The 27,044-nt window shown below is 48.0% G+C and overlaps 2 protein-coding genes across 3 annotated transcripts in view; one reads left to right on the top strand and one right to left on the bottom strand.

The window, feature by feature from the left end:
* Nucleotides 1-22,148, top strand: part of LOC137769396 (solute carrier family 22 member 1) — a 32,519-nt gene extending 10,371 nt beyond the window's left edge. Inside the window, exons 3-11 of one of the 2 annotated variants that reach the window (XM_068551234.1) lie at nt 453-607; nt 2,933-3,101; nt 4,297-4,411; nt 4,649-4,755; nt 8,315-8,529; nt 12,021-12,129; nt 18,222-18,334; nt 19,519-19,618; nt 21,951-22,148. In XM_068551234.1, coding sequence (XP_068407335.1) covers nt 453-607; nt 2,933-3,101; nt 4,297-4,411; nt 4,649-4,755; nt 8,315-8,529; nt 12,021-12,129; nt 18,222-18,334; nt 19,519-19,618; nt 21,951-22,059 — 1,192 coding nt within the window. In that variant the 3' untranslated portion in view covers nt 22,060-22,148. The remainder of the gene's footprint in view (nt 1-452; nt 608-2,932; nt 3,102-4,296; nt 4,412-4,648; nt 4,756-8,314; nt 8,530-12,020; nt 12,130-18,221; nt 18,335-19,518; nt 19,619-21,950) is intronic. The other variant, XM_068551235.1, reaches the window with a different exon arrangement.
* Nucleotides 13,909-14,292, bottom strand: LOC137769288 (large ribosomal subunit protein eL42-like). The gene has a single exon (XM_068551087.1). The coding sequence runs from the start codon at nt 14,274-14,276 to the stop codon at nt 13,959-13,961; it is 318 nt and encodes a 105-aa protein (XP_068407188.1). The 5' UTR covers nt 14,277-14,292; the 3' UTR covers nt 13,909-13,958.
* Nucleotides 22,149-27,044: the final 4,896 nt, after the last annotated feature.

The following is a 27,044-nucleotide window of genomic DNA, read 5'->3' as shown; positions in this document are numbered from 1 at the left end:
TTTATTAAAAAATATTTATACTATTAGAACTGAAGTTTTTCCCGGAAAAACTTGTATGACCATCGATAAGACTAACTATGTGGGGGGAAAAGCCTGGTTTCTGGTGCACCCTGTTAATAGTAATACAGTCTGTTAAATACAAAGGTAACGAGAGGAGATGAGTCTGAGAACTAGGAGAGTCACTGAGGGAGGCCACCCATCCTTGGCTGAGATGCCACATTGCTGAGAGCGCTCAGGATTCCTCTTCAGAGTGGCTTAATTAAGCTCGCAAGAGCCGCTGGTCACTGTTCACTGAGGAAGGACCAGGTCAGGCTTTGAGGAGGGGCAGTGATCAACGGACTGCATGGTCCCTCAGAAAAATTGTCTTGTCTCCCACTAGAGACACTTGCTGTCCCATCATCCCTGTGAATACTCAATACTCAGCTCCCCTCGCTGTCTCCTTGCCTCTGAAGGTTTGGCCGTAAAGTATGCCTCTTGGCCACCACCCTCATCAGCGCCATCCTGGGCGTCCTGACGGCGGTTGCTCCAGACTACACGTCCCTGCTGCTCTTCCGCCTGGGGCAGGGGCTGGTCAGCAAGGGCAGCTGGACGGCTGGCTACACCTTGAGTAAGCATCCGCTGGCCTGAGGTTTCCACACACTTTAAGAAGCCACGGAAGTCAGGTAGTGGGGTAGAATGGGATGAAGCCGAATGTGGAGGTGGGTTTTTTGGGGAAGAGGATGTTTGCAGGGTCTGGAGAAAGTGTGGTCATTCTAGCTGTATTCGTTGTCTGCGTGACTAGGGCTGGGCATGCTGTCAGGATGGCCTTCTTCTCTCTCTCTCTTGCTCACTCTCTCTCTTTCTTTTTGTTTGAGAGACACTTAAATAAATCAGTGTTTCCGTATCAACTAATCCGTTTGGGAAAAGAAGATCACATGTGATGTGGTTACAGCGATAGGGGGTGTGCAGGAAGGGGAGACAGGTGAGAGAGTATTTTAACATTTTAAATATGAAAGAACCAGCATCTTTCAAAGTAAATACAACAAACTCAACTGGTTTGAAGGACACTAAACAGTTAGGAGAGAAGACATGGAGGAAATAAAAGAAGAGATAAACATAATGATTTTAAAAAATGAAGGGTAAAGCAATGTAATTCTACATACTATTTTTTTTCAAATTTTCTATGAAGGGTAAGAACAGAAACTGCAAAATACTTCCTTAGAAGAAGGTAACATAAGAGCCATCTGTGCGTCCCTCAGCCGGTTTTTGGGCACATCAGACGGCAGTGAGGATAATCCACATTTCTGCCATGTCTTGCCGTCTCTGGAAACGACTTCCTATGGCTTGGCATCCTGAGAAATAGTTCACTAGAGCCAAGAAAAATCATATTCCTCCCTTGAGAAACCATGAACACGCTGGTTAAGTTTAGTGAGTTCAGCACATATTTAGTGAGAGCCCAGCCGTCTATATGCCGAACGTGCACTACTTGGCACATGGTGAAGAGGATTAATTTTGAGGTCAAATCTACACCCAACACTGACAGGCTGTGTGGTCTTACGGACACGTCCCATCACCTCTCTGTGCCTCAGGGTCCTCGGCATGGGAATGACAATGCTGCGAGGTAGATGAAGTGCCCCAGGTGTAGCCTAGAGGGATGCCCGCCCCATACTCCTCCCTGCAGCGCGCGCACCTGCTGCCATTTGGCAGGCAGGGGGCGAGATGGGGTGCCAAGAGAGATAAGGCCCCCGTCCGCCCTCAAGGAGTTCAAACGCTAGAGAGGAAGGGAGACCCACCGGGAAACCTATTTATCTGTGGTGGCGTGAGAGCTACCCCTGGCTTCGTTCCTCCCGCGGCTGTCCCCACTTGCTTGCCGGTCACACGCTCCCTGGTCCTGCGCACGCGGCTCCTGCGCAGTCCGATTGGCTCCTCCTCTGCTCCCTGACCCCTCCACGTGGCAGGACCCAGGAGACTGTCCTCGCCCATCCCCCAGCCTGTTCCCCCTGTGCCCCCCTCCCCAGCCCTGCTGCCCCCTTTACTTTCAGAATACCTCCGGAACCCCAGCCATCTCACTCCTCTGCTGCTTCCACGGCTCCCAGACACCAGCCTCAGCTCGCCTCCACGGCGGGCTCCCTGTGGCCCCTACAGGGAACAGCACAGTGAGCCTTTAATAGACGCGGGATCGCGTCACCCTCTGTGCCGCAGCGGCTCTGCGTTTCCCGCAGTGGAAGCCAATGTTCTCGGCAAGCCTGTGAGGCCCCCCAGGAGGGCGCATTGCCCCACTGACGGGGTCCTCGTCCACAGGGCCACCGCGCTGCTGTTTCCTCTGCCTGGAACTCGCTTCGCCCTTCTGTGTTCGGCTAACTCCCTCACCTCTTGCAGGTCTTGGCTCAAATTTCAGGCACGAGCTCCACCCCACTGCTCTCTGAAAATCTGCCACCCCTCCACCCTGGACTCTCCTGAATCCTCTCGGGCCATTTACCTTTTCTCTCCGCACAGCGCGCATCGCGTTATGCCCCGGCTGTGATTTACTCCCTTGTGTGTGTCGTCCACCATCTCTCACGAGAATGCGGGGTTAGGAGGGCAGGACTCTGCCGACTGAGCTCACGATACATCCAAACACCCACAACAGGGCCAGGTCCCTGGCGGGCACCCAAAGATGGTCGTGAAATTAACGAGCACCCCGGGGGGTCGTGGAAGATAGTCCAGCTCGGCCTGGAGCCGATGGGAGGAAAGCTCGGGGAAGAGAGCCCGGCAGACTGAATCCTGCCGCGTGAAAAGGAGAACTCCAGACGGCAGATGGGGGGTTTAGAAAAGGGGCGGCTGGAGGAGAGCCGGGACGAAAGGACCGGGGGCCTCGTGGGGAGGAGGGGGAAGGGCACGGAGGAGGCTGGGGGCGCGCCGCCCTGGCTTCTCTCCTAGGTGGAGCCCTCCAGTGACATTTGTCCTGTTTCAGTCACAGAGTTCGTGGGCTTGGGCTACAGAAGGACGGTGGCGATCCTCTACCAGGTGGCGTTCACGGTGGGGCTCGTGCTGCTCTCCGGGCTGGCCTACGCGGTCCCTCACTGGCGCTGGCTCCAGCTGGCCGTCTCTCTGCCCACCTTCCTCCTCCTGCTGTGCTACTGGTACTGTGTCCTCGCGGGGACCCCGTCTTCCCGGCGGCCCTACCCGCAGGCCTGGGGCTTACAGCCATCTGTGCCATTTGGGGAGTTCTGTCCCAGGGTAGCCCTCATTCCCCGGGGGCGCTGCCCTCAAACAGAGCTTCTTTCACTTCGCGTCCCCAAGACAGAGGCTGGGATGCTACGAGTAGACAGAAGTGCACCGAGTCACAAAGTAGGCACCTGCTGTTTGTCGAGTGAGTGAATGGATGAAAGGATCTTTGGGGAGTGCGCACATTAAACCGTTATGAACAAAACCCGTTCAAGTGAGCTGTTAATCTTATTAGCTGTCAGCCCTTGGCGGGGTGAAGGGAGAAGCAGCTAGACAGATGAGTTTTTATCGTGGGAGAGGGAAGCGGGGGCGCGTGGTAGCGGGGAGGTGTGTGGAGAGAGCGATCGCGTCCATGCAGCTTTTGTCACCGTGTTGCTGCGGGCAGATTTTATCCGTGGGAGGCATCGAGTCCACCCAGTTTCTCAAAACTGCGGCTCTAAGTACACTCCCGTTCAGGAAGGGCCTGCTCCCTCCTTGTCAGCGTGAAACAAGGGGCCCTCCAGCGACGGGACCCCCTGGCTGAGTCCCGATGGCCGGCTTGGGTGAGACTCTACCTGTGTGTTTTCAGATGACCAGAGATTCCCAATCTTTGATTTTATAACATTCCTGTCCCATTTGAAATAGACACCATGGTGTATCTGATGCTAAGAAAAAGTGACTGTAGTTTATTCTGTTTTGGAAATATTTTGAGACATGTTCGACAGCCCCTGTCTTACAAGGAGACACGTGGTGTATCGCAGGGGGTGGGGCGTGTGGAGCCTCTATTATGTGTGAGAGATTTCCTGGGGTGGGGAGAAGGGCTGCTGGCTTCCAGGAGAGAATGGGACCCCCGCCCCACCGGATGAAGGCTACATAGGAAGCGATGGTTCTCTTCTGGTCCGTAAATCTTAGCAGGTGGCACTAAGAGCACGAGTGACTCACAGAGCTCCTGTGTGGGCTCCCTGGGCCAGCACGCAGTGGCCCCAGATCCTCACCCACCAGACGCTTGAGGAATTACAGTCCCAGCGTGAGGAGGGCAGGCTGCTCCGAGCAGCAGCGTGGCTCTGATCGGGGCTTAGCGTCAGATGAGCTCTGGAGAAAATGAGAAGTGGTGGTGCTCTGTGTCCACAGGTTTGTGCCCGAGTCGCCCCGATGGCTGTTATCGCAAAAGAGAAACACTCAAGCAGTGAAGATAATGGACCACATAGCCCAAAAGAATGGGAAATTGCCTCCTCCTGATCTAAAGGTGACGAGCTAGCAAAGGGTTTCTCCTGTCACTGAACTTTGGGTTGCGTTTATGACTTGGAGCATGTCTGTGGGGCTGCCTTGGGAGGCAAGAGGGCACTGGTGACATCTGGGGTGATGGGTGTGGCGGGCAGCCATGTGAGGACCGACCTTGGGGCGGGGGCTGGGAAAGGGGGCTCTGATGGCGTTTCCTGCTCACAGCAGCTTGGATGCAGCTGACGCCCTGACTCCTTCCTAGATGCTGTCTCTCGAAGAGGATGTCACTGAAAAGCTGAGCCCCTCGTTTGCAGGCCTGTTCCGCACGCCGCACCTGAGGAAGCACACCTTCATCCTGATGTACCTGTGGTAAGGGGCCTTTCCGATGCCTGTCCCCGGATGGAACTGGTGGGCTTACCTGCATACCCGGGTACAAGTTAAAGAGAGTGGAACAACTCAGGTGGAAAAAGAGAGGCATGAAAAGGAATTTCCAGATGGTTTTCCAGTGGTCAAAGAGCCCTTAAAAAGACACCTGATTTCTCCCTTGAGGATTGCATAGTAGAGGAAGGGCCTCATTTTAGGAAGAAGAAATTCTTACATAGGAGAGGTCAATAGTAAGCTGGACGGAGGGTTCTCAAGGTTGCCTCAAATCCCACACGTCTCGTCTTTGGGGAGTAGCCAAGTCTTGACATAGCGTCAGAAGGTGGATGAGATGTCAGTGGCTCCTGATGCTTTCAAGGAGGAAGAGCCCTTCCTCGCACCTAAGACCTTTATAGACCCCGATGAGAGCATCAGTGCTTTTTTTCACCCCTCGATTAGGAAACTCTCATCCACATCCAGATTCATCCACGTACCCCCGGCACACCCCCAGGGCTGCATCCGCCTCCCAGATAGCTACCTGGAGACGGGGTCTCCACCCTCTTTCCTCAAGGGGTGCCGGGTCAGCTCCCGACATCAGGGCTTTCTTCTCAGCACGAGGGAAGTTATGCAGTTACTCCCCGAATACCTGGGCTGAGTAGCTGGACCCTGGGCTCCCCTTCCACTGGAGCTGCTCTGCTGCCCTGCACTTGTTTGCCCTTCCGTGAAATAAGGGTTCCAACCAAGAGGGCAGCCCCTGGCACCCTCGGTAAATATTTGCTGAAGGTTGAATGAATGACCACCGTTCCACAGAAGCCATCCCAAGTTCTTCAGACGCCAGGCTAACCTCACCCTGTCCTGGCAGCCCCGGTCACTGCGTCTCCGGGCTGGCCCAGGAGTCCTGTGCCCCGCTACGTGATGGGCCTCTGCGAACACCTCAGGTGCCTGGTGCATTTCTCATGACGCTCAGTATCCGACTCAACAGCGTCTCTTCGGTGTGGAGGCCCGGGACGCTGCAGATAGGAAGGCTTGCTCCCCTCCTGTATTACTCCACGGTCCACTCCCATCCCCTAAGCACTCCTGTCAAGGTGGCGGTTTTGTCCCCTCTGCTGTCTTACACCCCTCCACGCAATCCTTGGGCAGATTCTGCTCTGTCTCGAAAATATACTGAGACTCTGCCATTTCTCGTCACCTGCACTCTTAGGTCCCTGTTTGAGTGTCGCAATCTCTCGCCTGTGTTGTTGCAGTAGGCTTCTCGCTGGTGGTCTGCTCCCACTCCTGTCCCCCTCAGGAACTGCTCACAAAGCAGGCAAAGGTCACGGACCGGGTCACCCCCTCGTCCACGTCCTCACTGGCTTCCTAATCCACCGAGAAGAAAACCAGATTCCTTCCTACAAGGGCTCATGCGATCTGGCCCCTGGACTCCTTCTCCTACTGTCCCCTCCCCTCCCCCCGCCCCTCCCCCATCCTCTCCATTCATCACAGCATCTCGGGAGGGGTGCCCGTCACTTCCTGGCTGTGTGACTGTCAGGAAGCTTCGTGATCTCTGTGACTCAGTTTCCTCATCAGCCAGTGGATGTAATGATACTCACAGGCCTGTTGGAAGAATTGATGAGATAATATGTATAAAGGGCTTATGCCTGACGACTACAAATTGCTGCTTGTATTTTAATGTGTGCATGCAATTCATGGGTCCTGCCAAAAGATGGCAGCCCTGCACGTTTATTAACTGTTGCTAGTTTTTTGTTTGTTTTTTGGGGGTCTTTTTGGACAGAAAAATCAGGGTTCTCATTCCTTTCTCTTGGATCAGTCTCTTTATGGGTTAAAGGTGACCGTTCCCATTTAACCGGCTAAGCTAACCAGCATGGAGGACCCCACCGGGCTCATCTTAACTCACTGAGTTGCTGCCAGTGCCTTCCTTTTTGTATTCTTTTTTTTTTTTAATTTACATTTTTAAAAATATTTATTTATTTGGCTGCATCGGGTCTTAGTTGCGGCACACAAGATCTTTGTTACAGCATGCAGGATGAGTGGGCTCAGTAGCTGTGGCGCGTGGGCTTAGTTGCCCCGCAGCATGTAGGATCTCATTTCCCTGATCAGGGATCGAACCTGCATCCTCTGCATTGGAAGCTGGATTCTTAACCACTGGACCACCAGGGAAGTCCTCTTCTTGTATTCTTGACCCTTTGGTTCAACCAGGAATAATTTAGGACTAGAAACAAAAGCATCCCATGCTTCTCTGGGTGCAGCTTTATAAAACCAGGGGGTATAGTAATGAGAAACATCAGCTGTGATCTCAGTTTTGGAGCTGATGGGCAATTGGCATGTCTATAAGGAAATAATTTCTTATCCACCTAAATCTCTTCTCACAGTGTAAATACAGTCGACCCTCCATATCTGCAGGTTCTGCATCTGGGGATTCAACCAACTGCAGATCAAAAATATCTGAAAAAAATTCCAGAAAGTCCCCAAAAGCAAAACTTGAATTTGCTGCATGCTAGCAACTATTTACATAGCATTTACATTATACTAGGTATAATAAGTTATTTAGCGATTTCAAGTATACGGGAGGATATGCATAAGTTCTATGCAAATACTACGCCAATTTATACAAGGGTCTTGAGCATCCTTGGATTCTGGTATCCTGGGGGCTCCTGGAACCAAGCCCCAAAGGATAGGGAGGAACAACTGTACCAATAGAATCATCCAATGTTCCAAAATTATGTAGTTTGACCAAAAGTGACACATGGGACTCTCTAAACTTTCCCCTGAGTGGGAGTGACTGTGCTGGTCCCCATCGGTCTGTGTGCCATTTTCTGTAACGTGGCTATTCTTTCCTCGAATATGGATGAAGGGGCCGTGCAGCGGGATATGAGGTAAAAAGAGTAAGGGAACAATGCCTGGTAAAGATGGTGTGATGTGTGGAGGGAGGACCACTGTGGAGTTGGAAAGACTTGGCCGACTTCTCCACCCTCTTGTGCTCTGGATCCTTGCCCTTGGAAAGACAACAATGACAGCAGTAAAATCTCATCTTCACCGAGTGCCCACTATGTGCCCGGAGCTATACTGAGCACTTTTTGTCCATGACCTCCATGAATTCTCAAGACAACCCAGATTCACAGCTGAAGGAATTGAGGCACAGAGAGGTTAGTTAACTTACTTAAGACCACACAGCTCACACAGCAGTCTGATTCCTGAAACTGCTCACTCACCACTGCCTTCTCCTGCCCTTCCCCTTGGAGGCCGTTGGAGCATCTGATGAGGTAGGGCACGTGCAGTGCTCAGAGCAGGGCCAGCACCCAGGTGTGCAGTAAACAGTAGCTACCATTGTTTGCCATTTCTCGAAAACGTGAACCTATCGTGTAAGTCACACCCTCACATAAATTGTGAAAGGAGGGTCTCATCGAGGGCCCCTCAAGGGCGCCTTTCTTGATTTTGATCCCCCTCTTCTCATATTGCTCTAGAACATTCTACACCCAGCTCGCAGTGTCCTTTATCCTCCCAGCCAGAATCCTAAATCTCCCCTCCTCCGAGGAGCTTGCCTTTGACCCGGCCTCTCCTCCCTGCTCAGGTTCACCAGCTCCGTTCTCTACCAGGGCCTCATCATGCACATGGGCGTCACCGGCGGGAACCTCTATCTGGATTTCTTCTACTCCGCTCTGGTCGAATTCCCGGCGGCCTTCATCATCCTCGTCACCATCGAGCGCTTCGGCCGCCTCTACCCGCTGGCCGGGTCCAATCTGGTGGTGGGGGCAGCCTGCTTCCTCATGATCTTTATCTCACACGGTGAGTGGTCCACTTTCGTCATCTTCTGGGTCATTGAATTGTGGGAATAGTGCGTTAACTCTTTCATAAGCCTCTGGAACAGGAACAAAGACAAGGCATTACCTGAGTCTAGAATCATTTTTTGAGACATTTACATTGAGGTATAACATACGTACAATGAGCCCATTATAAGTGTTCAAGCCAGTGAATTTTCATGTGTATGTATGCCTGGGCACCACGACCTACAAAAAGATAAAGAACATTGCCGACATCTCGGAAGATTTCCTCACCCTCCTTGACCATCAGTATTCACCACCCCTGCATGGGTCACCACTGCTCTGGCCTCTGCCACTGCAGATTAACGTTGACTGTTCTTGAACTTCATACACACGGAACCATACCACGTGTACTCTGTATGGCCTCACTTCATTTGCTCATCCTTACGTCCACGAGGTTCGTCCACGTTGTCACGAGAGTGAAGTTCGTACTTTTTCCTTATCGTGAGGCATCCCAGTGTATGAATACCCCACTATGTATCCACGCCACTGTTGATTGACAGTTGTGTGGCCTCCAGGGTCTGCCTATTGGGATTAAGGCTGCAGTGAACATTCGGGCACATCTTTTCGTGGACAGTCATTTCCCTTGCCGCGAGGGGGACGTATGTTAGTTTTAGCAGATATAGCCAGACAGCTTTCCATGTGGTTGGACCAATTCACACTCCCGCCGCGATGCATGAGCATTCCCATGGCTGCACACCCTCACCAACGCTTGGTATTGCTAGTCTTTCTAACACTAGCCATTTTGGTACCTGTGTGCTTCACTCCATAATTCTTAGCAATCCAAGATAAGCCAAAGCAGAATCATTTGGGTGGTTTTAATTTAAGTACATAAATTGCCTTTCTCATCTGTTACTTTTGGAAATGTTAAAAAAATGCGAAGGCAGATTTGCTATTTTCTCAGTTTTTATTGCTTGTGCTCTGAGCTCTTTGGTTTGAGTCGTTTCGGCAGGCTTTTGGATAAGATATTATGGGAAACGTCCTGTAAAATCTGTATTCTCAAGAACCAGGTTCTATAGATCAGGCTGGAAATTTAAAGAGATGGAAAAAGATAACTCAAGTTTTTTTCTCCTCCTTTCGTGGAGAGAGAACAAAGAAGACAGGAAAAGAGGCAGAGTGCATCTGAAATCGATTTTACCCATTTTCTCCCCATCTCCCTTTTTCTGGAATCCTGGTAAAATGGAATGAGTGGGCAGATTTTTATTTTTATGTTTATTTTTTAGTAACAGCGTGGAGTGCTGAGAGGGAGCCTGAGGTCTGAGACTGTTTCTCACCTCAGGGATAAACCTTAGGTGATGCCTAAGCCGAGAGGGAGCTTAGGCATCACCCCCTCTGTCCTGCGCCCCCCAGGACCCTCCTCCCAGTGCCCACCCTCTCCACTTGCCCCATTTAGTCCTCATCACATTAGATGATAAGCCTTCACTGCCACCCGCCCCCGCCCCCCCCCAACAAGGAAATATTTCAGTTACCTTCTATGCCCTTGATGTAGCAGGCATCTCGGCCCCTAGGATCTCAGATGTGAGCAAAGCAGAGAAAGTTTCTGTTTTGTGGAGCTTATGTTCTAGATGAAAAAGAGAAGGAGGAAGAGGGACGGGGCGATAATTCTTTGTATGGTGGTCAAAGGTGGCCTTAGGAAAGCTGAATGAAGTGGGGACGAGCCATGGAAACATCCGGGGAAGGAGCTTTGCAGGCAGGGGAACGGCAAGAGCGAGGACCCCCTGGATGGGGAGAGCTGGGCATTGGGGGAGGAGCCGCTGGACCCTGTGCTCGGACTGGGCAGGCAGGAGCGAGGACAGCCAGAGTGAGGTCAGGAGTTAGCAGGGGATGGCAGCGTGGATTTTATCCCGAGCATGAAAGGAAACCACCTGGGTCTGCCCGGGGCGGCCACGCGGCAGGACTGTGGTTCTAACTGGGCCCTCTGGCTGCTGAGGAGAGTGGCCCGGGGCCTGGCAGAGGCAGCGCAGTTCTCTGAGGGCAGGGATGCTGTGCATGTCCCGTAGAGCATCTTGCCAAATCGATCAAAGGCTACAGAATTTGTGACAAGGTCCCCCCTCTAGATATCTGAGTGAATTCCTTTATCTTCTATCTTTTGGGAGCTGGGAGGCGTGGTCCATAACTAAAGGCTTGGCTTGGGTTCTCCACCAGACGGAGGGCAGCTGAGACCTGGAGAGACTATGCTGGCCCTGGGCCATCTCGGTCCTAGGGCCACCGGGTCCGCTCTCCCGGGAGCCTCATGCTGGCGGAGTGAAGGAAGCATGCCTTCCATGAGTAGCCGGCTCATGGGGACAAGGGTCAAGATGACACGCCGTCTGTGACCCCAGAGGCTTTGTTAGTGAGCTGGCCTGTCTCAGGAGCCACTGGTGGTTTAGTGTTTGGCTAAACATCTAACAACCAGGTGAAGCGAATGATGGTGCCTAATGCTCTGATGGCTCCCCAGGAAGGAGAGGGCTTCCTGTACCTTCAGCTAATCAAGAACCGAGAGCAGTCTGCTGCGAGGAGACGAGGGTTCACTTTCCTCATATTCTCAGACTGCTCTGAAAGATGCTTGGGTTAAAAAATGTGTTGGGAAATGAGCACTAGACTGAGGATGAGAAGTCTGGTCTACCAGCTCCAGGACTTCTGCCCGAGGGAACCATGCTGCTGGGGACCTGTTACGTTTCAGGCACCGTGCCAGCAACGGCACTCTCGCACGATAATTAAAAAGCCAACACTTAGGGAGTGGTCACGGCGCACATCTGACATGTATTATCTCTAAATCTCACAACAACCTATAAGCTGGGTAAAATTATCCCCATTTTACAGCTGAGGAGACTGAAGCATGAAGAAGTAAATCGTGGACTTCCCTGGTGGCACAGTGGTTAAGAATCCGCCTGCCAATGCAGGGGACACGGGTTCGAGCCCTGGTCCAGGAAGTTCCCACATGCCGCGGAGCAACTAAGCCCGTGCGCCACAACTACTGAGCCTGCACTCTAGAGCCCGTGAGCCACAGCTACTGAGCCCACGTGCCACAACTACTGAGCCTGTGCGCCTAGAGCCCATGCTCCGCCACAAGAGAAGCCATCGCAATGAGAAGCCCACACACCGCAATGAAGAGTAGCCCCTGCTCGACGCAACTAAAGAAAGACCGTGCGCAGCAACGAAGACCCAACACAGCCAAAATATAAATAAATTAATTAATTAAAAAAAAAAATTTGCCAGGTCCCACAGCTGACGGGAGGCCGAGATGAGATTCGAAAAGCACATTTGTCCCTCTGCCCAGTGGGGCCTCCCCCTCATCATCAAGTCCCCAAACCTTTCAGGACTCAGTTTACGTATCCACAATGGAGGGGTCAGATAAGACAATCTTTCCGGCCCTTCCAGCTCTGAAGTCCAAGGTTCCACTCATGGCTTCTCCCGGCAACTCCATGGGCACAGTCCTCACTTGCTCTCCACACCCACTGTGTGTTTCTTCTCCAGATCTGCACTGGTTGAATATCGTGGTAGCTTGTGTTGGCCGAATGGGAATCACCCTCGCGTTCCAGATGGTGTGCCTGGTGAATGCTGAGTTGTACCCTACGTTCCTCAGGTGAGTGCACGGTGGTGTGGGCCGGGTGGCCGCTGGCAGAGCTGTGGGCCAGCCAGGCTCCGTGAGGACCATCCGTCAAGATGCCCCAAGGGTGGATTGTTTGACATTGAGATGGGGGCTGGGCATCAAAGACAGGGCCCTCGCCTAATCTGGTAGAGAAGGTGAAATGCACAGGTTCAGTGGGCTAAGGGTCGCATCGTGCCCTGTACGGAGGGCCAGTGCAAGAGAAAAGGTTTCTGGCACAGAGGAGAGAGCCCTGGGCAGCGCGTGGGAGGCTGAGGTTCAACCCTGTCCTTGGCGCCGACCAGTTGTCTAAACTTCCGCAGCTCCACTGACACCTCTGGACATAACTTGCTTAAGAGCAGTTCATATTTGTACAGTGACATACAGAGCGTTGCCAGACATGGGCTGCATGTCATCCTATAATATCATTGTGATCCCCATTTTACATAGGAGAAAGCTGAGGTTTACAAAGGGAAAGAGACCTTCCAAGAGTCACACAGCTAGAAAGTGGCAGGGCCCAGACAAGAACCCACTTTCTTTCTTTCTTTCTCTCCCTCCCCCTTCCTTCCTTCCTTCCTACCTTCCTTCCTTCCTTCCTTCCTTTCTCTCTCTCTCTCTTTCTTTCATTGAAGTATAGTTGATTTACAACGTTGTGTTAATTTCTGCTGTACAACAAAGTGATTCAGTTATGCATAATATATATATATATATATTCTTTTTCATGTTCTTTTCCGTTATGGTTTATCCCAGGATATTGAATATAGTTCCTTTTGCTCTACAGCAGGACCTTTTTGTTTATCTATTCTATATATAATAGTTTGCATCTGCTAATCCCCAATTCCCAGTCTGTCCTTCCCCCACCCCCTCACCCTCTTGGCAACCAAGAACCCGCTTCTTCCTGACCTTGAAGCTGACGCTTTTCCCACGATGACTCTGTAAACATAGCAACAGGCCTAGAGAACTCATTGTTTAAAGTCAGGTTTGTTGAGGCAGAATTTTCTTAGCGCAAAATTCCCCCTAAAAGGTACAGTTTGATTAGTGTTGATTATATTCGTTTCACCCCCATCACAGTCAATGTAATATAGAGACATTTCCATCACCTCCAAATGCTTCCTCATATCCCTCTGTGGTCCATCCTCTCCCCTCCCACCTCCAGTACCTGGCAACCACTGGTCTGATTTCTCTCCCTATGGTTTTGCCTTTTCCGGAATGTTACGTAAATGAAATAACATAGAGTGTAGCCTTTTGTGTTTGGCTTCTTTCACTTGGCATCACGGGACCCATCCACGCTGTGGCGTGTACCAGCGCTTCGTTCCTTCTTATTGCTGAGTAGTGTCCCGTGTGTGGAAGATGTGCCACGATGTGTTTGTCCATTTCCCAGCTCATGGAGGTTTGGGCTCTTTCCAGATTGGGGTAATTACGATACAGCTGCCAGTAAGAATTCACATACAGGTCTTTGAGTGGACATACGTCTTCATTTCTCTTAGGAGTGGGTCACGTGGTGGATGTGTGTTTAAATTCATGAGAAACTGTCAGAATGTTTTTCAAAGTGGCCGCACCATTTTCTGTTCCACCAGCTGCGCGTGAGAGAGCTGGTCGTTCTACATCCGCATCAGTCCTTGGTATCGCCAGCTTTTAAAAACATAAGTAATTCTTGGAAATGGTGGTATTACTGTGACTTTTTCCCCCCCCCCCGCCAAGGAGAATTTTATTGATGGTACTAGTTTATTTCCCTTCCAAAAAAATAAATAAATAAACAGTTGAAACTAAACGAAGTAAACAATCTCAAATTTTTATTGTCTTCATAACAAAACAAAATATGAAGCTCAGAACTGGATCACTTGGCCCTTTCTCTTATCTCCTTCCAGCTCAAAATGCTTGCATCTCTTCATAGCCAGGATTCTCTTAGATCTGCAGTTCGGCTCAACACATTCAAGCCTCAGCACAATCCTCTTTGTAGTTTTAGCCTTTTTCCGGAAAATCGGCTTAGTCTGCCCACCATAGCCATTCTGCTTCCTGTCATACCGCCGCTTTCCCTGGGCATACAGAGAATCCTTGCCCTTCTTGTACTGTGTCACTTTGTGGGGTTGGTGCTTGCCACACTTCTTACAGAAAGTCCGGCGGGTTTTAGGAATGTTCACCATGTTTGCGAGAGCGGTATCGGCATGGAAAGAGCTATTATTGTGACTTTGATTTACATTGTCCTAATTACTAATAATGTTGAGTGTCTTTGCATGGACTTATTGTCATCTGTATCTTAGAAGACTTAGTTTAAATGAAGAGCATTTTTATTGTAAAAGTAATTAACCACTTTATTTAAAGCTTTAATTCTGATCTTTGTTAGAACTTGGCAGATTTCCTTAAACTCATTTTTCCCTCTGTATAAATTGTTTCTTCTCCCCATGTCATCAGACCAGTGAAGTCTAAGAAATATTCCAGCTCCCCATCCTCCTCTTACACCAGGAAGCTCTCAGAACCCCTCCCTAAGCCAGGAGACAACAAGGGTGACTCTGATTCACTCTTTCCTCTCTCCTGCCCATCCCTTCATTAAAAGGCCCTCTCTCGTATTCTCATCTGGAAAAGGTTGCTTGGAATGAGTACAAAGAGACGAAGACAAATGAAAGAGAAAAACCTACATCTGGCAGTTCTGAGCCGAGTCTAAAATAGCCCGGCCAAACAATTCCATTGTCATGGCCACTGGACCCAGGGGAGTGGCTCAGAATGTAAACTGCCAAAGGTGCTGAGTGCCTGGCCCTGGGTGGAGGAAGGCCAAGTGACGTGTCCTCAAGGAGCCCTTGACCGTTTGTGCAGAGAGTCAGTTTGATGAGGATTCTCAGTAATTAGGAAGGGAGGCCAGATGTTCAGAAATAACTTAAACTTGATCCACACACACCACACACAAAAGTAAGGCAGTCATGAAAGTTTCGGTATTTTCAATCAATTGAATCAAATTGAAATTGGAAAAAAGGGATTATTACTTTAAAAACACTTCAAGTGCAAACAGTTTCTAGTTAAACCATTTTGACCCTGCTTCTAATTCACAGGAGGCTTTAGAGTTGAACAGCGTCCTCCTTCTAGCTGTCTGCAACATGTATTGTCAAGAACATTCTTTTGGCATCAGTATGCTCTGCCTTGTGTTGAAAATCATCCTCCTATTTTTACCTCATCACTATATTACGAGCTCCTTGAAAGCAGGAACTACATATCATACCTCTCTGTACCTCCTGAAACTGTTCTATAGCTATACTAACCAGTCACCTGGTGCTTGTAGAATGAATGAATGAAGTATCACAGATATATGAATTTTAAAGAAGGGGACTAGTTCTTCACTTCGTGTAGCTTCTGTGTGCTTATCAAATTTTTCTCTCTTTTTAAGACTTATTTTCTTAAAATTATAAAAGAAATAATGGTGTCTTTTTTTCCTCCTCTTGGAAATCACACTAACGCTATTAGAAGAATGAGAAACAGAAGAAAAAAAAATGCAAATGCCATTTTTGAAACTAGGATGACCCTGAAAGACAATAGTGAAGAAGAAGGGCTGCCTAATGCAGTGAGTCTAAGAGGGTCTGGAAGACTCCAGGGAAGCTCACTGTGACAGCAGATTTGAGACAAGGCCAGTGGTTTTCCAAAGTAGGAAGTGTACATTGAAGGGTCTAACCCACAAGCCCTTGTTGCAATAACAGGGAGGAGGCAGGGCTGGGGGCATATGCTTCCTTCCCTGGGTGTTATGTGGCTGGAGATGAGGCAGGGAGGGGAAGGCTGTGGAAGAACATTCAGGAACCTTTGAGGGAGCAGTGTGCTGTGAGGTGGGGTGGAAGAGAGAGACCCTGCCGGGTGAGAAGTCCTGTACTGTCAGCCCCTGTAGACTAGGGATAAGAGAGGCCAAAGCATCTAATCACAGACAACCCTGGTCAGAAAGAAAATTGCTAGTAGCCCAGAACATGCCCCTCCCCTCAAATTCTTCTAAAATAGCTGATACAGGAAGAAATCATAGTACTGAAAGGAGAAGAATAAATTAAAAAGTAACTTGCCCAGGAGCTATACAAATATATCATGAGATGAAAGGGGGAAAGGAAGAGGAAAAGCAAATGGCAAAGGAAGAAAATGCACAGGGAAAAATATTGTCAGAAAGTAAATAAAAAGTGTGGCCAAATATACTATAACTAAATGCAAAATATTAATGAATCAATCATCTCTATAAAATAAGAGTGTAAAGCAGAGACACAAGTTCTTGGCAGACTATGTGATAAGACAATAGATGAAGTCAGCTCAGGCTAAAAAAAAACAAAAAGGAAAATTAAAATATTTGACAAATGAAAACTACTTTGAAAGCAGTGCAAAGGAGAACTGATATAGTAAAGGAAAGGCAAGACAGGCCTAAGAATTGCAAAGTAAGATTGAAATAAGCAGAGTTTAAAAGGCTTAGAGATCATGTTTATACATATGTTCCCAAGAAGATAATTGAAATAATGAAACAAAAGAACTTCAAGAAAAAAAAAATTGAAAAAAAATGTCTGAAAATAAAAGAATGCTTGGATTTATAATTTGAAGTGGCATGCTGTGTAACAGGACAAACTGACCCAGGGCACACACACACAACATCAAGAAAGGCACATCACAAAAATCTTAACAAGCAGTCAGAGAAAAAAGACATCAGAAAAAGGAACAAAGATAATAAGGACAGTAGATTTCTCATTGGAAACAATGCAAACAAGAAAGTGGTAGAACGACATCTTTGATGTACTGAAAGAAAAAGTGTCAACCTAGAATTTTTTTTTCCTTTTTAATTTTATCTATTTATTTATTTATGGCTGTGTTGGGTCTTCGTTTCTGTGCGAGGGCTTTCTCTAGTTGTGGCAAGCGGGGGCCACTCTTCATTGCAGTGCGCGGGCCTCTCACTGTCACGGCCTCTCTTGTTGCGGAGCACAGGCTCTAGAGCGCAGGCTCAGTAATTGTAGCTCACGGGCCCAGCTGCTCCGCGGCATGTGGGATCCTCCCAGACCAGGGCTCGAACCCGTGTCCCCTGCATTGGCAGGCAGATTCTCAACCACTGCGCCACCAGGGAAGCCCCCAACCTAGAATTCTTGACTCAGCAAAAAATAATCTTTCAAAAAATGGATGGAAAATAAAAATTTTTTCAGATATATAAAAGCTGAACAAATTCATCACAAGCAGACCTGTACTACAAGAAATGTAAAAGTCTTTCAGAGATAAGGAAAATGATACCAGATTGGCAAAAAAAAAGACCCAACTGTATGCTGCCTACAAGAAACTAACTTTAAATTTAAGGGCAGAGATAGTTTAAAAGTAGAAGTATGGAAAAAGATATTCCATGTGAACACTAATAAAAAGAAAGCCAGAGTGGCTATATTCATATAAGACAGAGTAGATTTCAGAGCAAAGACTATTGTCAGGGATGAAGAGGGAGGTCATTTCAGGTAGACAGTTTCCTTACATTTCCCCTCTGGCTTTCTTTGTCCTCCATTTCTTAATATCCTCTCTTTATCCTTCCCTGTCCCTCTATGTGAAAGAAAGAACTCTAATGACACCAACCAATTCTCCAATCTCCAAACAATTCTTACAATACAATTCTGACATAAACTACCTGGAATTAGTGCAGACTTCACAGGTTAAGGGCTTAGTCCCACGTGACTGCCCTCACTTGAGATGCTAGTTGCAAGCCCCGCATTGTTCACCTACACTTCTGACCACTGGCTATAAATCAGATTCTCATGACCCCCTCCTTGAGTTCAGTAATTTACTATAATGGCTCACAGAACTCAGGGAAGCACTTACGTTTACTGGTTTATTATAAAGGATATTATAAACAGCCAGATGAAGAGGTACACAGGGCAAGGTCTGGAAGGGTCCTGAACACAGGTGCTTCTGTCCCTGTGGAGCTGGGGTGTGCCACCCTCTCGGCACATTATGTAGGTGTGATTGATTAAATCATCAGTGATTAACTCCATCTGCAGCCCCTCTCCCCTCCCTGGAGGTTCGGGAATGGTGTGTTTGCTTTAAAACAAGTTTACCGTTTGGAAAATTGATTCACAGAAATGTCATCTTTTTTGTTCTCTGTATTTTATCAGGAACCTTGGAGTGATGGTGTGTTCCTCCCTGTGTGACTTGGGCGGGGTCATCACCCCCTTCCTGGTCTTCAGGCTGATGGAGGTTTGGCAAGGCTTACCACTCATTTTGTTTGGTAAGACTTCATGAAACATTTATTATTCCTTCTTTCCAGCTCAGTGTGAGTACTCGAGAACATTTGATGAGCAAATGATATCCCCCAGCGAGTGTACAGAAGGGAAGGATGGTGCCTGCTCTTTCATTGGCTCCTGGTTCACTCTGTCTTGCTTCACGGGGAAGATAAGATGTTCTTCCTAGAAGGTGGGCCAGAGGTTTATGTCCTATGGCTCTGGAGTCCAATAATTCATTCTATGCAATAGAATCGGAGAGAACATTTGACATAGCCTCCTGGTTTCTTATGAATTTGACTCCCAATTTTTGTGTATTTAACATTTAAGTGCTAGAGGTTTGAAGATGCTAGATTATCATCCCTGTTCTGCTTCCAGATCTTAACAATTGACAGCAGACACAGGGGACAAATGGGAATCAAAGTTTAGTATCAGCTTTGTTACTGATTATATTGGGTTAGAGAAGGAGGCGGGGACTCTCCCACCTCTCCCCAAACCTACCACTCGGAGGAGGGCAAAACGGCTGCCCATGTAGAAAGCTGCCATGCCTGGGCCCAGGCGAACCCACGAAGGGCGACGGGGGGGTGATGAATAACAAGAGAGGCCCACACTGCCCACATACATATCACCTAGGCTCCATATCAAATGTATATATGGTAACATAATATTTATATATAGTAACTATAATATAATGTTATAGTTTATATATAATGTATGTTATAAAGTATGTATTATATAATTATATATTATTATATATTACAACAAATTATTGTATATAATATATATTATAGTTACTGAATATAAACGATAATATATAAATTATGGTTAGTATATACAAATACTATATTATATTATGTTAAATTAACATAGTATTTTATATATATAGTAACTAGTCAAAATTGAGTCCCGCATTGTTTTTGAAGTACCTGAATCAATAAATCCCCCTAATACTTAACATCAGTTACTGTAGAACTATATACTTATGTGGAAGTAAAACAAAGACAATATTCCCTTTTCTTACTCTGCCATTTCCCCAGTTATCCTATTGCTTTAATTTTCTAGATGTTCCCAACTTTTTAAAAGTGACCCTCACATGTGTGTTACCTAGGCATCTCTTTAGTTAGCTGTCATCATATGTAAATGGTATTGACCATGCTCTAATGGCTCCACGTGAAATCTGTCTCATCTGAAGCGGCTTTGGGGCTGGTTGCCGGGGGAATGACGCTGCTTCTTCCGGAGACCAAGGGGGTCGCTTTGCCAGAGACCATCAAGGACGCGGAGAACCTGCGGAGGTGAGCCCTGGGCGCTGGGGCAGACGGTCATCTGGTCTAAACTGTGAGACAGAGCGATTTGTCTGTGATGTTGACCACACGGTGCACCAAGGTCCCCAGGTCACCCCCAGAGTTAACAGCTCTGAGTTGGAAGCTATTTTTAAACCAACCTTCTGTCTTTTTAGCGATTGTTGGTTCAGATTCCTTAGTGACTTTCTTCACAAAGAAGAATGACTTAAAACTTTCATTCCTATGATGGGGACAAGTGCTCAGTGGAGTCCCAGGTCCTACCCTTAAAGCCATCAAAAAGGAAAGGAAGAAAGACAAAGCGTTTGATGATGTGGTCGTTACAGGCTCGGTTCTCTGGATCCCACAGTAAGGACACACGTGTCCCTGGGAAGTAGAGAGTAGACTCCGTGGACTCATTAAGGCCTGGGTTCAGTCCAGCGGTGGTCGCCTACTTGGCCAAGTGACTTTGGGAATGTCATGGAACCCTATAACCTTCATTTCCTCGCCTGAAAAACAGCCACAATGATACTTAACTGAGAGGGTTGCTGTGAAAGTTCAATGAGATAAAGTAGGTGATAGCGACTAATCCATTGCCTGGCACATAGTAGGTATTCAATAAATCTTAGATTCTCTCCATTCTTCTTGCATATGGTGTGATTTCCTCAGTGACTCTCAAACTTAGTATGCAGAAGAATGCAGATTCCTGGGCCTTCTAGGTTTCTGACTTGGTAAATGAATGGGGGAACCCGGAAACCTGAACTTTTAATGACAGTCGATACCCGTTCAGGCCCTCTGTGCTCCTCACTTTGAGGAAATCTGCATTTCTCAGTACTGATAAGGGACAAACACTCTATTTTAACTGTAAACACATTTCGTAATTGCTGACAATAAGCTTCTTTTTGGTCCCAAGTGGTAGACATATATAGCTAAGGTTGACTACCTGATTTTAAAATGTTTCATTATAATTTGTTAATAAGCACTTTGTCATCTTTTAAGATGTTGTGTTTATCCCTTCACTCCATCGTCATAGCTATTCCTGGCCTGCCAGGTGAGGCCAGGGGCTTCTGCTCTGAGCCCAACACCTCCCTGTTCACCCTGTGTTCTTGATAATGCCCTGCACAAAGTATAATCATCACTTATTTCATTATCTGTTTTCTCCACTATCCTAATTCCATAAATAGTGGCCACAGTCTATTGCCGGAGAGAGCATTTCAATGACACCTTCTTCCCTACTTTCCAGGAAACAAGGTCAGGGAATGGGAGTAGTGGTAGCTCTAGCTAACAGAGGGCTCACGGTGCGTCAACTTCACTGAGTTTCAGGTGCCTTCTCTCCCCGTCCTCTCAAAACATTGAGAGGCAGCTCCTCTCATTAGCATACCCATTCTACAGATGGAAGAAATAATGACAGATACCCTCAAAGTCCCCAGCTTCAAAATGGAATGTTGACTGTCAGGTGATGGAGCGAGGCAGCAACCCAACAGGTGCTCTGTGTGAAGGGTTGGCAAACTCTTTCTGTTAAAGGACCAGGGAGTAAATATTTCTGGCTTCGGGGACATTCAGTCTCTGTTGCCAAGTTCTGCCCTTTCAGCACGGAAGCAGCCACAGGCAGTACACAAACGAATGGGCATGGCTGAGTTCCAGCACAACTGTATTTATGGATGTTGAAATTTAGATTTCATCTAATTTCCAAGTGTCAAGAAATAATATTTTATTTTTGATTTTTGAAAACTATTTAAAAATGTAAGAAACCGTTCTTAACACACAGGCCATAGCAAAACAGGCAGAGAACCAGAACTGGTCACTGGCGGTCTCTGCTGACCCTTCTCTTCTTTGTCACCTGCTGTCCTTGTTCTCACCTCTTCTTTTGAGACTTACTCCTTGGAACAACTTTGCAACAGTTTCTTAATCAAGCCATTATGTATTTTATTTAATTAATGTTTAATTAATTTATTAATTTTAATTAATGAATTAATTTTTGGCTGCACTGGGTCTTTGTTGATGGGCACAGGCTTTCTCTAGTTGCGATGAGCGGGGGCTACTCTTTGTTGTGGTGCGTGGGCTTCTCATTGCGGTGGCTTCTCTTGTTGTGGAGCACGGGCTATAGGCGCACGGGCCTCAGTAGTTGTGGCACGCGGGCTCAGTAGTTGTGGTTCGTGGGCTCTAGAGCACCGGCTCTGTAGTTGTGGCACACGGGCTTTGTTGCTCCACGGCATGCGGGATCTTCCCAGACCAGGGCTCGAACCCGTGTCCCCTGCACTGGCAGGCGGATTCTTAACCACTGCGCCACCAGGAAAGTCCCGCATTATGTGTTTTAACTTAGATTTTAAATTTTTGATTGCTACAGGAAAGCAAAGCCCAAAGAAAACAAGATTTACCTTCAGATCCAAACATCAGAATTCAACTCACAGGCACCTGAGAGAGATGCTTCGCTGGGGACCGGGTGGCAGAGATGAGGACGGAGTTATCATCTGAAGAAATGCTCAGAAGCCCTAAGCTTTTCCTCCTACTTGCCTGCCCCTAAGTCAATATCAGTTCTAAAGAACACTAAGTGTGCTTTGTTTTGTTTTATTTTCTTTGTTTTAAGTCTCTCAGAGCCCTGGCTGTCTTTTATCTACTTATCCTTTCCAGTGAGAGCTGTTGGTGGTTACCAGGTACTTAATTATCTAAATTATTTGGAAGGTCCAATAGAATTTAAATACTGTTATAAAAGAGGCCTCCGTAACTGGTTTCCTAGAATAAGTATTGTTTTATTCACTCTCTGAAAGAAAATGTCTTTGTATTTGTAGGTGCCTGTGTTGGCAAAAGTATTTCAACATGTAGCTTTCTTGGAGGGCACCTGGTTTTTAAACATGGTGATTCCTCCAGCAAACTCCAGCCCATCCCTGCTTACACATAACGCTCCTCATCCAAAGGCCAGGATCACTGTGAGCTTTTTAGGGAAGACGTTTCTGCCACTTACATTCTAAGAATACTTTATTCTATTTCACTCTTGCTTTTAGTTCTTGTTGGAGATACTAGAAGGTGAACTCATGCCAACTATGGAATATCACAGTAAATATAGCAAAAAGAGGAGTTCAGTTTACTGTGAGTTAGTAGTAACTGGTTCAAGGTCTGGTTCAAGAAGTGATTTCATTCCTGGAGTACACAAAGACTTTACTTAAATTTCTTTAAGTGTGAGACAAACCACAAAGACGACATACTGGGCACCCTTCGGAGTCCATTGGGGGAAAAGAGATTCTAATGTGAATTGGAGGCATGATCAAAGACCTGTGGTCATTTTATAAACACTTACGGCCAGATTGGCTAAGCCAGGGGATGGCCTCGGGGACTTGAGATCTCGGGATTCTGTCCTGGATGGCATCTGACCTTCCCTTGAGAATGGACGTGGGCTAGTTGGAAACCTGAAACCGTGCCCTTGGCAAAAAAACCACAAAAACTAAAAATCAACTATACTTCGATTAAAAGATTATAAATAAATAAATAAGCAAAACAAAAACACATCTGGACCCATGGAGGGGACCTAGCGCTTCATTTCAGCTTCTCCCAAGCAAAGCCCTGACTCTGTATCTTATCTTTTTGACCATCGCAATTATACTCTTTACTGGTAACAAATATGTAAATTGCAGGCTTTGAATCAGTTTTTCAAATGTGTATTAAAAATGCCCTCTCTGATCTTTCTTAGAATCCTTGGGCAAAATTCCTGAGGAAGGCTTTAGACAGAGAGGGGTCATCGTTAAAACAAGAGAGAAACCTCTTTCTTTCTGCTCAGAAGCCATGTCTGGACAAATTAGATGGCCCTGTTTCTGGAAGAGAAGCAGGTCAGGCTTTACTTGAACAACACAAGGTTTGCATCACAGTGTGGTCTGTCTAAACAGTGAAGGATTGCGTGTCTGCAGACCCAGGAGCAGCTCCTATGTGTCAAGAGACGACGTTGGGCCTCTTCCCTTCCTGCCTTCCTCGCTGTGGCTACAAAGAGCCAATGTGAATCTCATTAGAGGAGGGTGGAGGGCACAGATGGCTTGTGAATACTTGCAAAGCCCGGGAGGTGTGACTCAGGCCTCAGAAAACAGAAAAAGCTCCTGGAAAGGGTGTGGCAGCCAGAGGCCCCCTCCTTCCCGGCAGTAGTGAAGTCCGGTTCCTTCAGCGAGCATGTGCTGAGCGCCTGCTGTATGCCTCTGTCATCTTGGGATCTCAGAAAGGCCAGAAGCAGCTGCAGGGTGTGCTGGGGACAGCGCCCACATGGGGATTCACAGTAGGAATGAAGCCTTTGTGAGGCCATTTTGGTCGTATTGTTAGATGAGGAGGGTCAGCAGGGCCAACCTTTTAAGCAGGTGGAGGGATTTGAGGGTCTCGAAAATCACCTCCCCAGTCCTGCCCCAACGTTTCCTTCAGTGCCTGGAACCCAGCCTTTAGAGATTTCTCCCTGCGGGTCTTGAAAGCCAACCACTGAGATGGAAGAAAACGAGCAATGGGGACGGGGTCGCCTGCCAGGTAGGAGCTGAGTGGAGTGGGGACGGGAGGGGTGGGGACGGTGCCTGAAGAGGGCAGGTGACCGCAGGGCAGGAAGTGCTCCCTGTCGGCCTCACTCCCTGGGGCACCGCGTGGCCATAAAGCAGCAGCCTGATGTCACAGAGGAGACCCGACCCTGGAATGAGCTGGATGTGACTCCCAACCCTCCTCTACCATCTACCGATTTTATAGTTTGTCCCAGCCTCCATGCCACCTGGTCCCCACATCTGCATCCTGCAAGGGGACCCGCCGAGCTTCCGCTGGAGAAAGAACCTAGCCACCCGACCAGCTCCCCCCCCTGCGCCTGGTTGCTAAGGGCAGTGTGTCCTGTTGTTCACCCCAGTTCGGCCTCCTCCCTGCAGGTGAGGGTTCAATGTCTGATGCTTCAAGATGTTGGTGGAGCTCCCAGGGGGTACATTAGTCTGGGTTAAATTTGCCTGTAACTGAAATCCCCCAACTATCAAAGGCTTCAACTGGATAAAAGTTCTTCCTTTCTTATATTCAAGAAGTTCGAGGCTGCCTGCCCAGGGCTAGTTGGTGGCTTGGGGAGAACCCAGGTGCCGCCATCTCATTACTCTGCTGAGCAGGGCTTCCCAGGCCCCAGGCGGCTGCTGGGATGCGCCCATCACATGCACACACGTTGCAGGGGATGGACCACAGCGTGGAGGACAGGCTTCCCTTGAGGACACTTCCTGGAAGAGTGGGGAATTGAGATAAAACTAAGTTGGAGAAAAACAAGATTACATTTCTCACACGTTTGAATTTTATGGCCTGAGAACTCGTGGAGTCATGCCCTACACGTTGGTCTGCAAGTTAATATTCTTCCATTTCAGGCCACATGGGTCTTTTTAATGACTGCATAGTGATGCACTGAGCGAGAGAAGTTATTCAACCGTTTCTGTTCCTAGAATTTGGTCCCCTTCACTGGCAATTAAATGACGGGGATTTTGTTGGCTTTCCTGCCCCATCTCGTTTGCCATACCCCCTCTGCCCGGCCTGACTCTCCTTGGGGTGGCCGGGGAGCCATCAGGACAGCGGCCCGACACTGCCTCCTGGCCAGGCTTTCCCTCCCAGATGGGGCAAATGGGCTCCAGGACTCGCTGCACTTGGCCATCCTCCACAAACCCTTCACAAGCTCCGTTTTAACATCTTTTCTTTCCGGTGTTTGTCAGAAGGTCCAAACAGTATACAATCTATCTCTGCTCTTCTAAGCATTTTGTGTGCTTAAATGTATTTTTCTTGCTGAACCAAATCTGGTTTGATTCATCTTACGAAATCATTCTGTTCCCTCTCTCTATTACATTTCACATTGCATATTACATTACATATAAAATCATCCCAAACATACATGACAGCATATGGAATTTCTCAATAGGTACATTTCCCAAACATCTCAGTTAAAAATTTTGCTCTGTCTTAATTAAATAACTCCCTACCCACTAGGTACAATACTTACCCCTCAAATGCAAGTGCACGTGTTCTGACCTTCTGCCCCTTGAGGAATGTGGAGGGAGGGGGACTCGCTGTCCCCGCGGCTGCTGCCCCCTTGGGGAGTGACATAGTAGATCCCAGGGACCAAATGGCCTTTTTTTTTTTTTTAAAGTAAACATTCTTTTCTCCTTTTTTTAATTAATTAATTAATTTATTTATTTATTGGGCTGTGTTGGGTCTTCGTTTCTGTGCGAGGGCTTCCTCTAGCTGCGGCAAGCGGGGGTCACTCCTCATCGCGGTGCGCGGGCCTCTCACTATGGCGGCCTCTCTTGTTTCAGAGCACAGGCTCCAGACGCGCAGGCTCAGTAATTGTGGCTCACGGGCCTAGTTGCTCCGCGGCATGTGGGATCTTCCCGGACCAGGGCTCGAACCCGTGTTCCCTGCATTGGCAGGCAGATTCTCAACCACTGCGCCACCAGGGAAGCCCCCAAATGGCCTTTTGTTTAGCAAATCTGCCTCCCTTGGCCCTTTTGGGCATGAAAGCTGGGTTGGGAAGGAGATAAGAAAACAAAGAGATGGCTAATCTGTAATTTATAAAACTGGAAGCTCAAAGCTGCCTTCTAGATTAAAAATAGAGGGACAAAGGGGGTCTTTAGAAGAAGGGAAGGAAGCTAGAAGATGTGGGAATGAGGAGCACATCTGCGCAGGCCCGCCCCGCAGAGGTCAGGAGGGCTCTCGTGTGCATCCTCTCATCCCAACCATGACACCCGTCCACTGTGCTTCCCCCAGTGGCCTGAGAACAGGAGGCCTGATCGCAGCTGCTAAGTGCTCCAAAAGGGACATACTGCCTGCTTTTCACACGCACCCTGGCTGGTGATGTCAGGATTCTCTGCTGGTGCCAGGAGGGTTACAATGGGGGTATTTCAAGAGCCTGAGAACAGAGCTTGGTGATGCATGGGCCCATCTTCTAACCTCTTCAAGTCAGATGCTAGTTTTGTTTCCGTCTAGTCCTTGAGGGAGGGTCTGGACTATTTAGAGGGTCACACTTGGTCATTCAGTTACCCTAGTTTAGAGAAACCTTCTCAGTGTTCCATCTATGCCTCAGTGACCCTCTAACTGTATTAAAATGTTCCTCCCCTTTCCAGGCCTAGATTTCAGGCCCTTCGTCCTCCATCTCTCTGACTTCTTCTCCATGTGCTGACATCCCCTCCGACTCCAAGCACCGGCGCTCATAACCTACGCTCTGCGATTTACCGTCCAGTCCGAAGGTCCATGTGTCTCTAACTGTCCAAAGAATGTTTGGTTTTTAATGTGCTCTGCTATCGCAGTCCCAGACAGTAATATCAGTAATAAAATCTAGAATAGCTCTTCATGAAAAGAAGTGCCCTTGAAACATTTGGTAGTTGACCTGTGTACGGCAGGCTTTTGTGGCCTAATCTTAGGCTCAGTCCAAATTTGAACTTGTGGCCAAGTGTCTTGGAAATACTTGTAATTTCAC

The sequence above is a fragment of the Eschrichtius robustus genome, chromosome 9 (genome assembly GCF_028021215.1).
Source record: "Eschrichtius robustus isolate mEscRob2 chromosome 9, mEscRob2.pri, whole genome shotgun sequence".
Taxonomy (NCBI): Eukaryota; Metazoa; Chordata; class Mammalia; order Artiodactyla; family Eschrichtiidae; genus Eschrichtius; species Eschrichtius robustus.
The sequence above is the reverse complement of the archived record's forward strand: the minus strand, read 5'-3'. Positions and strand labels throughout refer to the sequence as shown.

Coding starts and splice junctions, on each gene's coding strand:
- LOC137769288 (XM_068551087.1), bottom strand. CDS start 14,276: ATGGTGAACATTCCTAAAACCCGCCGGACTTTCTGTAAGAAGTGTGGC.